General features: G+C 40.3%; 2 protein-coding genes across 4 annotated transcripts; both read left to right on the forward strand.

Moving 5' to 3' along the window:
• Window positions 1-262: 262 nt before the first annotated feature.
• LOC6584607 (WW domain-containing adapter protein with coiled-coil homolog) lies at window positions 263-11,008 on the forward strand. Of its 3 annotated transcripts, XM_032732059.2 has the most exons (15): window positions 263-505; window positions 811-1,319; window positions 3,526-3,562; window positions 6,338-6,701; window positions 6,777-7,001; window positions 7,073-7,147; window positions 7,213-7,288; window positions 7,567-7,652; window positions 7,721-7,816; window positions 7,891-8,324; window positions 8,411-8,712; window positions 8,780-9,312; window positions 9,389-9,555; window positions 9,757-9,884; window positions 9,981-11,008. In XM_032732059.2, the coding sequence occupies exons 2-15, from the start codon at window positions 1,279-1,281 to the stop codon at window positions 10,057-10,059; spliced, it is 2,643 nt and encodes an 880-aa protein (XP_032587950.1). In that variant the 5' UTR covers window positions 263-505; window positions 811-1,278; the 3' UTR covers window positions 10,060-11,008. The 3 variants fall into 3 exon arrangements, with proteins under 3 accessions (XP_032587950.1, XP_002010251.3, XP_043862990.1); XM_002010215.4 differs by having other exon boundaries at window positions 263-1,319; XM_044007055.1 differs by lacking the exons at window positions 263-505; window positions 811-1,319 and adding an exon at window positions 4,142-5,261.
• On the forward strand, window positions 1,336-3,293 carry LOC116804457. The gene is made up of 2 exons (XM_032732060.2): window positions 1,336-2,176; window positions 2,275-3,293. Exon 2 carries the CDS (start codon window positions 2,323-2,325, stop codon window positions 3,190-3,192), a length of 870 nt encoding a protein of 289 aa, XP_032587951.2. The 5' UTR covers window positions 1,336-2,176; window positions 2,275-2,322; the 3' UTR covers window positions 3,193-3,293.
• Window positions 11,009-13,002: the final 1,994 nt, after the last annotated feature.

Here is a 13,002-nt window from a genome sequence, read left to right on the forward strand (position 1 = left end):
ATGTTTATATGGCACTGAGCAATTTTTTCACATATTAATTTTTCCATTTCCAAAGTATATCTCATTTTGAAATTGTATTTTGAACATAGTTAACTTACGTTCACATAACAATGTTAATGACTTATGTTAATGTCACTTTAAAAGTTCAATTGAGTAATAACAGTGCCATTTCGAGTATAACATAGTGCCACTTTCACCACACTGCAAAATTAGTGCTGTAAACGGCCGGCAGTTGACTACTGGTGTGACCGAGATAAACATATAACCATCGCCGAGCGAGATAAATATACGAAATAACGCTGTAAACTCAACACAACCGTGCCGTGCCGACGAACGGAAGAGCGCACAAAGCGTAATGTGAGAGAATTGAAAAAAATCATCAAGTATAGAGGCCAAAAGCAAACGCAGCAGTTAGGCAAATTTTAATATTTTTGATTAATAATTTAAAATATCGCATGCTGGCTGCATTAACGAGAAAGTGAATGCAAGCGGCACGAAAATTGCGGTAAGATAAACAGCCAAACTGAACAGCAAATAGCCAAAAAATTCAAAGAAGCGACGACGACCAACCAGCCAACCAACACTTACATACATATATACATACTCCGACATATACGCACGCACACAAACATACACACACACGCACGCATACTCCAGTGAAAAAGTGCAAGCCGCGAGCGCTTTTGAAGGCGTGAAACAGAGATCAGCTTCAAAGAAGTTGAACTAAACACAAAGAAGGCATGCAAATTTGATTGGAATTATTGCTATGGCCAGATGCTGATGTTTGCAAACACATTTCCGTGTTTTTAGGAAGGCAACATCGAACGGCGAACGGCAATTGCCGACGACTACTGCTGCGGCCGCGATAGAACTCATACACGCACACATATACACAAGTCCACACGCAGACACACATAAACACAGTCAAATACAGTGAAGCACGCACGCACACACACACGTATATATATAAATATATATATATATATATATACACACACCCGCGCGTTCCGCAGTGTGGAGCAGGAGCTACAGGACGGCGTGAGGCATAGAGCGGAGAGGAAGAGGCCCGGCAGCCAGGCATCGCAGCGCTGCCGCCATTATCTGAAAGAGAAGCAGAGGGAACAGCGCGGGTCGACAAGTTGATGCCACTGCTGACTAGCGTTACCATTGCTTTCGTCGTCGTTGTCGTCTTTGGCCAGGAGGAGGAACTCTGTATCATATAAATATTAACAACAACAACAATAACAAGAGAAGCGTATTGGCGAAAACTTTGCATTGATGGTAATGCATGCTAGAAAACCGCAGCGTATGAACGATGGGTAAATTACAATTTGAATAACATTACACCTATATCTAACGATGCATATATATACTATATAAATACGTATATCAATAGTTATGTAGTTACTAAAACCTTAGTGAAACCAATTTGTGTGCATTGATACGTCGAAAAGCCCTAAAAACTTAAACGCTAACTTTTGTTTACATATACATATATGTACGCACGTTCCGTGCTGCTGCTTACACACACACATGCACACATACAGGCAAAAATTCACATGCTTATGTCCCCGCCCCGCGAATCGTGATAGTGAACCCATCTACATAGACGAGTGTATGGCTGTATGTGACTGTGACTATATGTATAAAACATATGTGATTTCTGCAAATGTTTTAGTGAAAGAAAAAAACATTAATTGATGTGTTTGTTGCATATTGTCGTCTTGTAATATTCGGTTTGCTTCATTCTGTTCCATTGCGTTGCTCTCGTTTAGCGTGCTTTGGCTCATTCTCTAAACGTTCGTTTTGTTCATTCGTTGTGTCTTTCGTGTGCCGTCTACGTCAAGTTATTCACCACACTTTATGCGCCTCTCGCTCGCACACTCTCAGTTGCTCAGCTGTATGGCACGCTCTCCTTCTCTCTGTCATCATCTCTTGTCATTTACCGCTGCAGCAAAAGAAAATCGGTCCAGCCTCAATTCTTTTTGATTGGAGACGAGAGCTGTTAAGGACTTAACCTGCAGCATTAGAATTTAATTTTTTATTAATTTGTTTGATTTTCTTTGTTTGCTCACGTATTGCATGTTAATCATTTCGCTGCGAACTAACAATTCAATTGGCTTTCATTGGAAAATCGAATCAAATTGAAATTCTTATTTTAATTTTTTTTTTGTGGGTAAATATCTGCCAAACATCGTTTGGCCATGCAATTGAACGAAAAAGAAGAACCATCACAAACGCATTATTTGTGAATCTTTTCCCCATTTTCATTAGAATTGCATCGGCTGCACGACAATTGCAAATAATCAGAATAACATTAAAATGGATATGAATGCTTTTTGGAACGATTCAGAATCGGAGGGCGATTCGGGCCGCGGCTCAAATTGGAGCGAAACCCTGAGTGACTTGACCAACGATAGCGTCCAGCAAATGCCATCTGCTGCCGAGAATGGTCCAGAACAATTGGCCCTTCTTTGCAACGATAGAATCTATAACCTGGTGCCTGATGGCGATTATGATCACATTGAAGCGGAGCTAGAGAAGTGTACGCTGACGATTGACTTGTCCGAGGTGGATGATGAGGAAGCCAACCTAAATCCGGCTCCTGCTCTTCGCGATCCCGAAACCATTGATCAAGTTGCTGAGGAAGCTGAGGAGGCTGAACCGGCTCCGGCTGATACCGAGCCGCCCGTATCCCTTCACATGATTCAGCCATCTTACACCGTTGTCTATACGCTTTGCAAATCCGTCTATGATAACAACAATAAGTTGGTATCGAGCAAAATTGCCCATACCGAAGCATATCCATGCTATAATCTACCCGATGACGACAATAATGGGGCCGAGAATGGGGTCAATGGGGGATTCGAATGTATATTCTCCGATGACGACTTTGATGCCAATAACTACTATGATGGCAATGGCGGCTATGATGCCAATAACGAATATAATGTCAATGATGATGCTAATGGCAATGACGATACTAATTTCAATGGCTTTGCTGATGTCAATGACAATGCTGGTATCAATGGCGAGACTGATGCCAATGCCTATGGTACTGGTAACATCAATCTCAATGATATCGATGGTATATATGCTGATAATGATATTGGCGATGTCTATGAGGATGATGACGATGATTTCATTGAACGCACTCCATTCAAACGCAGGCGTCTTGATTCCCACCCATAATGCCATTAACCCTATAGCACTGCTTCACTAACTCACAAATTGTTATCACGACTAAAAAAAAAAAAAAATGGAACAGAAAAAAAGCAAAAATCAAATCAAAAAAATATCACCAAAGAAATATGAAAACATGAAGTGATCTAATAAATATTTAGTTTATAACATTACTTGTTGCTTTTGTGTTGCGCATGTTATTTATTTCTAGTCAATGATTTATTTAGTTTATAAAGTTTGCACTTTGGTTTGCACCTTTAACATAGATTACTTAAGTAGATATGCTCTACTAACTGTTAACTTGAGGCATTTAATCTGATTGTTTACTTTCTCGATTTGCAGGTACTTTGAGAAGCATACCAGTCACACATCCTACCAGGTGAGCAAGGATTACCCATTGACGAGAGCCCAATACCAATACCAAATACCAACAAAAAAAAAAAAAAAAAAAAAAAAAAAAAAAAGAAAAGAAAAGCTAAACCCGCCTCTACCACAACTCAGCCACACTAATACTTTCTCGTACTAATAATATATCCTTGGTTTGTTAGAGATTGTTAATCAGCTCATAAGCTTTCTTTTTATCTTATCTTATCTGTTTCTGCTTTTCATTTGTATCGCCAAGTTAGTTCCATTTGTACTATAGATGTATGCCAAGTCCATAGATTCATGATTGTCTCTCATAGATCCATGCTAGAATCCTTCCTTTGTTACATTCATTTGATGTTTTTGGTTTCTCTGCACCTGTGTGTGTGCTGTATTTACATACATATATTGAGATGGTGTGTGTTGTGGGTGCTATCATAATCACACGACAAGCATATAGCCGATATGTTCGCTATATATATATGCATATATATATATATACGTATCTATATCCGTCTGTATGTTGTACTGACGCAACTTTCATTTGTCACCCCCTCTCCAATCCACTCGGCATTTTGGGCACGCGGCATTGCAGCGAATCGAACGAACTGATCTAACTAATGTACACACGTAATTAGAGTAACACCTGGGATAAAGCTACATAGAAACCAATAACACTGGAATCCACAATTCTAAATCGAACAACAGCAACAACAACAACAATAATAACAATCGAAAACGTGAAACTTGTTCCGAATCGTAAGAGATATCGTAAAAACGTATCGAAAATTGTTCAAGTATTTAATATATATTTAATATATATTTGCCTAAACGGAAAACTAGCAGAATATCAAGTAATTTTTATTAAACATTTTACGTAAATGCATAATTTTGATAAACGAACAACTTTAATGAACTTCGAATTGCCAGACCAAAAGAGAACAACACCAAAGAACCTAAAGCAATAAACAATTAACATAGTATTTATTTAAATAATAACTACAACAAACAACCAACAACAACAACAACACTGCGCATATTCAAAAGTAGCCTTAAAATTCAAATTGAACATAAAACTCGCTTATGACTAACAACAACAACAACAACACAAACGTGCCTAAGCCATAAACAACACTAACAATTGGATATATATAAGCATAAGGAGAGAGAGAGAGAGAGAGGAGAGAAGCAACGAGGAAGGAAGGAAGCAAGGAAAAGTCTTTAAAACTCCCATAAACAAACTCAGACAGGCAGACAGACTGCAGTGCTTCAGCAGCATTCTGAAGGTGTTGCTGCACTCGACAACAACAACAACAACAACAACAGCAGCAAGAGCAACAACAATAATAACAAGAATAATTTTAATAACAACAACCATAACGACGGCGACGACGACGCGACGTCAATTGAGGAAGACGCGGCCGCGCGGCAGGACGAGCACGACGCCAACGCCAACGCCATCTATGACGAGCGGCAGCAGCGGCGGCAGCAGCAGCAGCAGCAGCAGAAGCAACATGGCCGTGGATTTGTCCATGCTGACAAATAGCACCAGCAGTACCAGCACTAACAACAACAACAACAACAACAACAGCATCAACAACAACAACAACAGTCACAGCAGCAATAAAATTGCAGCACATGCAGCAGTAGCCGCAGCCGCAGCAGCAGCAGTCGCCACAGCCTCAGCAGCTGCGATTGGAGTCTGTCGCGTTGATGTAAGTAATTAAAGCAAACAACAATCAAACAAACAACAAATCAATGGAAAATTGCATTCGCAAGTGGCAAAAGTAAAATGAACTGAATAATTGTGAAAGAAAAACAAAAGAAGCTGACGAAAACAAATCAAATGCAAATAGAAAAGAAAAAAAAAAAAAAACCATAACACATGACACACACACGCACACACATTCATATACACACACCAAGAACAAGAACAAGAACAACAACAACAAGAACAAGAACCAATTGCAACGCGCATATAAAAGCTGAAAAGAAAAACCAAATTCACTTTACGTTTTGATTGTTTACGTGTTTTATGTTCGTTTTGTGTTCGTTACGTGTCGCCCACAAATATCTGTCCTTGCTGCATAAGCAAACGCTCACACACACACTCACAAACAAATTCAAAATTTTCCAAATTCTTCAAATGACAACCAAATCTCTGGAGCTGCACAGCCTCAAGAACCAACCAAGAGCAACAATCAACAGGCAACATCATCATCATCATCATCATCATCATCATCAGTAGCAGCAGCAGCTGTAAATGAAGTGCATCAACTACTATATGAATTGGCAACAAATATTTGATTTAGAGCTAAATACGATATCATAGTAGCAAAATTACTTTTGGTTTATTTAAGTAGCTTTAATTGTTTGTTTATATTTTATTTGTTTTTGTTTTCACTAACATCATGTCAAGCTCTCGAAACGCTCCCTCTCTCTGTCTCTGTTTTCCCCTATATCCCCCCTCCCCACGACTCTATCCGCTGTTTCTGTTTTGTTTAACCCATTCTCTCGTACATTGGCAATGACAATAACAATGATAACAATAACAATAATAATAATCATAATAATCAATAACAAAGCAGCTGTAACAATAAACACAATAACAGCAACAACAACAACAACTACTACTACTACTACTACTACTACTACTACTACTACAGCAACATCCATATCAATAACAATAACAATAACAACAATTAACAACCTAATTCCGAATACAGTATATTGCGTGTATTCTTTCCAGTATTAATGCAAATCCTAAACATTTCAACATCTTATTCGACAGAGCTCAAAGTACAGCAGTTCAAAGCGCGACTATGAACGCGATCGTTCCTCCAATTATCGCGATCGTGACATTTCACCTGGCGGTGGTGGTGGCGGCGGTGGCGGAGGCGGCGGTGGAGGTGGAGGTGGTGGCGGCGGAGGAGGTGGCGGCGGTGGCGGTCCATTGAATAATGGCAACAGTTATCGTTCACAATCACCGGACATAGATTCACCATCATCGCGCTCGCATGATCTGCGCGAACGCAGCGATCATCGGAGTGGCGGAGGTGGTGGCGGCGGCGGAGGTGGCAGCAACGATCGCTACAGTTATATACAAAAGATGCGTGATCGGGATCGGGATCTCTACAAAAAGGATAAATATTCCGGTAGCTATGCTCAAATGCTCAAATTCATTAAATATTTCCATCCGATTCTCATACAAGTATTCCTAACCATTGCAGATAAACGTGATCGGCGCGGCAATGATCGCGACTCGGAGTCATCGTATCGCACGAACCACGACAGGGATCGTCGTGGGGGTGTGGCAAAGCTATGCTCGTCGCGCGAAAACGATAAGCGCTCCGGGTCCGATGATCGGGATCGTGAGCGTGATCGCGATTTGCGCGACAAGCGTGACAGAGGCGCCGATCGTGATCGGGATATGTACAAGAAGGACAAATATGCAGGTATGCAGTCACAGCATTCACAAAAGATCGACAAAAGATATATTAATTACGCTTTTACGTACCTCCATTAGACAAACGGGAGCGCAGCGATCGTGGCGAACGTGTGGCGCGCTATGGCGACTGGAGCGAGCATGTGAGCTCATCCGGTAAGTATCCGAATGGACCTAAAGCAATGTTGTCCATAATTATTAAATCGATTCTTCACTTGCAGGTAAAATGTATTACTATAACTGCAAAACTGAAGTCTCCCAATGGGAGAAGCCTAAGGAATGGGTAGATAGAGAAAGGTAATCATCCACTACAAATCAGCACCTTGACAAGGAACAAGATTTATGAATGATCTGCAGTTAGGACAAAGAAAATCAATGTTCGAATATATACAGAAATTCAAATCATATCAAATCTAGTCTCACAGTTTAGATTTCAAAGAAAATCTCGTAATGTCAGACTTATCTAACTTATGATATTTATGATATCATTCATTTATCTTGTAATTTGTCAAGGATCGCGTCCATCAATGTGAGCAAATCATTTATAATATATATATATATTTGATTCGCTTTAGAAATTTGCCGCGTGATCAACATCGTGAGAAGGATTACCGCGATAAGGATCGGGATCGAGATCGCGATGATCGATTCTCAAGATCGAGTAAGTCGCTTGCAGTCTGCATCCACAGTGGACACAACAATTGACACATATTATTCCTACATTCGCAGCATACAAACATTCCAATTCATCGCGCGACAATTCACGACTGAGATGGAACTACGAAAATGATGGCGGGCCGCCCAGCCATCGAAGGCGATTGGATGGTGAGTGGCATTGAAGGATTGCTGTCGAATTGCTCGATTGATCGTTAATATATGTTTGTTTGATTTGTCTGCAGGTCGACATAACGATAATGCTGATATGGACATTAGTGGCGACTCGACGCCCACCTCGGAGGCCAGTTATTCGTTAAGCGGCACACCCACCACGCATGGTGGCAGCGTGGGCGGCGGCATGCAGTCTAGTGAACAGTCGTCTCTGATGCCACAGGGTGGATTGTGTAATGCACTGCCTCGACTGGCCTCCCATCCAAATACCGGCGCAGTCGTTACGCCCATTGGTGCGCATTATGGTGCCATCGGTGTGGGCGGCACTGGCGGCGGCAGCGGTGGCGGCGGCAGCGGTGGCGGAGGCGGCGGTGGCGGCGGTCCTGTTAGCGGCGCCACAATGTTGCCCACCAGCGGATTGGCCTCGGTGCCGTCCAACATTGCCAACAGCAGCAACAGCAGCCTTAGAAACTCAGTTGTCGGCCACATTGGCTCAACGTCCAGCGTAAGTTTTGGACAAAGATTTGCATTCTCAATGGAATATCCTTTGCTAATTGTGTGCGTGTGTGTGTGTGTGTTTCCACTTAACAGACGACAGTGCCGACGCTTGCGAATCAGGATCATCATCTGAACTCGAATGCGCCCGGACCGCCTGGCAAGCTGATCGGCGCTGGTGTTAAGGATCAGACAGCATTGTCGCATCGACAGAAGTTACATTTAGTCCTGAGCGGCATGGATGTGCCCCATCATCATATGCTGGTCGCCGGCAGCAGCGCCAGCGGCGTGGGCCCAACGGGCGCAGGCAGTGGCTCATCCGTGGATGTCGTGAACCATGCCTACAATTCGGTTAACAATGTGACTGCTGGCAGCTTAAGCAGCTTAGGCAGCTTAAGGTGAGTACCGCAAAGCAATTGATGATTGCCAGCAACTAAAGCATTGATATCCCTAATTGTGCCACAGGGATAGCAGCCAACTCAACTCACCGCTGTGCATACCGCATGCCCATCATAGTCTGTCGCCATCGCTGAGCTATACAAAGAGTCCGATACCAACGATCGTGAGTCACACGAACAATGTGAACGCAAGCAATGCCTACACCTGCAATGCACCGTTTGGCCTCAAGGCGGTCGATGGGCTTGCCGTTGGCGTGGGCGTGGTGTCCTCCTCACCGGCGTCAAATGCGATCGGCAATAGCAATGCGATTGCCGGCAGCAACAGCAGCAGCAGCAGCTGCAACGTACCCGGCCTGGGCACTGTCAGCGGCATCAGCGTCATCACCTCCATGGGCAGCAACAGTTTGTGCGGCGGTGCAGCTGCGCTTGGCGAGGGGCCGCCAACGCCAACACAAGAATTAGATTTAAGTGGCTCAGCTTTAGAACAACACCAACATCAACACCAACAGGTGGCTGCTGCAGCAGCCGCCGCCGCAGCAGCCATGGCTGCGGTGCAAGCAACGCAACAGGCGTCGCAACAGGCCCAACAACAGCGCAAACGTAAGCACCGTGCATGCATTTCAAATTTCAAATTCCTTGTAGCCTAATTACATATCATTGCTCTCTTACAATATAGTCGATGGCGCCGGTTCGGCTACGCTAAGCACACTCCAGAGCTGTGTGGCCTCCGTGCAGGCGGCAAATCTGCGCGGCCCGGAAATTTCACCCAAGCTAGCAAAATACTTTCGCGCTGATTTGATTGCGCACGTGACCAACTGGCAGGCGGAGATTCTGGAGCGTCAGGTAACTAGAAGATTTAATCGAGAGTAGTTGCTATAGGAGAAATCCTATAGTTAGTTAATTTATTATGATGCTAAGCGTTTGCACTAGAAGATATTTTAGGGCGATCATTCTTCAGGCTTCAATTAGCCGATTATAATTTTGGCTTAAGGCTTAGTTTAGTATATGTTTAAATATTTGAATTTGATATATTGATTATTTCAGGCGCAAAAGTGCTGCGAGGACACGCATCTATTTGGGGACATCAACTGCACACGGATATGCGCCGAATTGAAGTGTGCGCGGAGTTTAGTGCGTAGCACGGAGATCAATGCGACGCTGCAAGAACAAAAGTGAGTATAACTATATGTGGCATACATATACATACATACATACACATACATACATACATAGAGATTGGTGCTAATTTGATTTGATCTTTCTTCTAGAATTATGTATCTGCGCCAGCAAATTCGCCGTATTGAAGAGTCGAAGACTCAGAACGCGTTCATGTCGGACGATACTTAGGATCAGGAGCAATTTAGGCTGCGCGTGCATCGTAAGCTGTCAGTCAGGCTCAAAAAGAGCTCCCTTTGGCGCAGCTGATGATGATGAAAGCAATGCCCACCATCCCATAAATCCATGCAGATGAGCTGATGCTACTAAGTCAACAACTCGTCTGTTTGCTCATTCCAATGCAGATTCCGGCTAATGAATCTGATCTTGAGCTGGGCAGAGCTGGGCTAGAAAAAAAACAAAATAATAAAAAACAAAACAAAACAAAAAATAATACAAAAAAAAAAAAAAAAAAAAAAAAAAACACGTGCATCCTATTTTGTTGGCCGCAAGCATTCTCGTTGACCGTGTTGAGCCCTGCGTCAGTGGCAGGCAACAGGTGCCAGCACACCCGAGGAACTTCAGCATCCAAATTGTAGCAGCTGCAGCGTTAACAGCAACACGGAAAAACAAAACAAAACTAAACAAAAAAACAAATAAACAAACAAACAAGAAACATGATGAAGAGAAAAACACAAGATACTAAAACATAATTTATAATTAGCAACGCGTAATTAATAACTTAAATAAGCATGAAGCGCAGCGGAAGTGTTGAGCTTATGATGCCGTTAACCAAACACCAACAAAAACAACAAACAAAATTCAATAACAATCGAAACAACATAGCGAAACTAATTACACAAAAAAACAAAAAAAAGAAGAAGAAAGGTAAAACCAAACAAAACAAACAGAGACTATAGACAGCAACAAATAAGAGAACATAAATATGAAACAAATTCAAGAAGCAATAAGAAAGAAGCCTCCTCGTATCGAATCGAAGAATTAAAACACCAACAGCAAACAGTAAACAACATAGAATAATACAACAAAAGCAAACAAACATAAGTAAATAAAAAGTAAACAAACAAAATGCAAGTCAACCTAGTATACTCAACTGCAATAAAATGATAATTTAACTATATACACATTACATATATTATAAATATATAAATATATATATATATATATATATGTATATATAAGTATATGTCTATGCATATATATATATTTATTATATATACATATATATATATACATATAGCTATATATAGTGTATATGAAAAATGTATATTTACAACAAAACACAACAACAAACGTGCGTGTGGCCAGACTCGATGAATTCCCGTTTTCCATGTGACAGACGAAACAAAAACATAAACAAAACGTTTCGCAATGGATCAGAGAGAGAGAGGAGACGGAGAGGCATGCAGATAGAACGAGAGAGAGCGAGAGGACCACACGCTTAGCCTTCATAGTAGCCGCATATTAATTCGTTAGGGGTATTCACTTTCGACAGTTTCAAAAAGTATTTTTGTGTGCGCCAAAATTTGTTCAACTTTGAAGCTGTCTTTTTGTTAAATACTAAAAAAGAAATATGAACAAAAATCAACAATTTTGTAACTGCTTTTTGATAGCAAGATTTTGCATATGTGTGTGTTTATGTAAGGCAAAACTGAAATTTTGTGTATTTTTATTTCTTAAATATGTGTTTTTTTTTTAATGGATTTGGTATTTTATTTTAATTTTTTTTTTGCAACAAATTTGGTGTGCTGCAAAGGATTCGATTTGTACTCTTATAATATAAATACCTACATGTATACACAACGCACACACACACATACACGCATACACATACACAGACACACGCAGCATCTCGAGAGCGCCTGGCCGCAAGGGCTTCATTTCTAGCTTCTTAGTTCATGTGCGAAAATGTATTTATTTTGTTTTTGAAATTGAATTTGCAAACAGTTGTTTTTTTTTCAACGCATTAATTTTACAACTATTTTTTTTTTTCTTAAATTTAACTATAAATTAGTATATATATAGATATATATATATATATATATATATATATATTAAATACAACATATATATAAATATGTATATGAGTGTAATTTGTCTTATTTAAAAAAGTAAAACAAATGGATTTTGAGTTTTTTTTTTATCAAAACTTGTTTTAAAGTAAAAAAGGAATCCGAAAACAAAAAAAACAAAACCTAGAGAAAAAAAAAACCAGCAAGTTTAATAATATAAATAAATATAAATAATAATAATAACTACTGTAGATATACATATAATTAAATACAATGGTATATATATAAATATATTTAAATACAAAAAGAAGGTAAAATAAAAAATTTATATTACTTAGCTAAGCGTCGAAACCGAAAAATATAAAAACTTTTATGATTAAAATTGTAATTTCTTCTTATTGGGAATGGACATTGCAGATTGAAATAATATATCAAAGTGAAAAGTATGTTAAGGGAATATTGGTAATAGAGCGCGATATGCTTCTAGATAGGAGTGGGTAATTGGTATTGTTGAGGTATAGGACAAATTTCAATAAGTAGAAATTCTAGGGTGCAGCTTATATGTTGTATAATTGAATACGTATGTATGTATGTATATGGCGTATCGTTAACGTAACATGATACTGTAAAGTTAACAGTAGAGTTTTAACAGCAGAGTCTTCTGTTGTTACAGCAGTGTTGGTATGAGACAGAGAGCTTGCACAGAGTTGCCATGGCGGTATTATCCGAGTGAGTTTGCGTGTTGGTAAACTCCTGTATACTCAGGCCGTTACTCTGCGAGAGTGAGACACAGATAGCAGTTGCTGAGTCAGTGAGTGGGAGATGGTCAGCTATTCTAAGTAGGGTACGCTGCTATCAAATTAAACAATTGGAATAGAATTTTCCCATTGTGACGACGTTTAAATACACATGCATGTGTATATATTTCAATTGGAGTGTACCATGCTTCTTTATCTATATTCAAATGTCCATGTGTATATATTGGATTCAGCAGCCAGCACTCCGATTAGCAGTAGCCTAGTTGATTTAAATATAACGGTCATTCACTCGCCTCTTGTCATGCTCTCAGTCGTTCTCTTAGCGCATTTGCTTTGTTAAGCCG

The sequence above is a fragment of the Drosophila mojavensis genome, unplaced genomic scaffold (genome assembly GCF_018153725.1).
Source record: "Drosophila mojavensis isolate 15081-1352.22 unplaced genomic scaffold, ASM1815372v1 contig_136, whole genome shotgun sequence".
NCBI lineage: Eukaryota > Metazoa > Arthropoda > Insecta > Diptera > Drosophilidae > Drosophila > Drosophila mojavensis.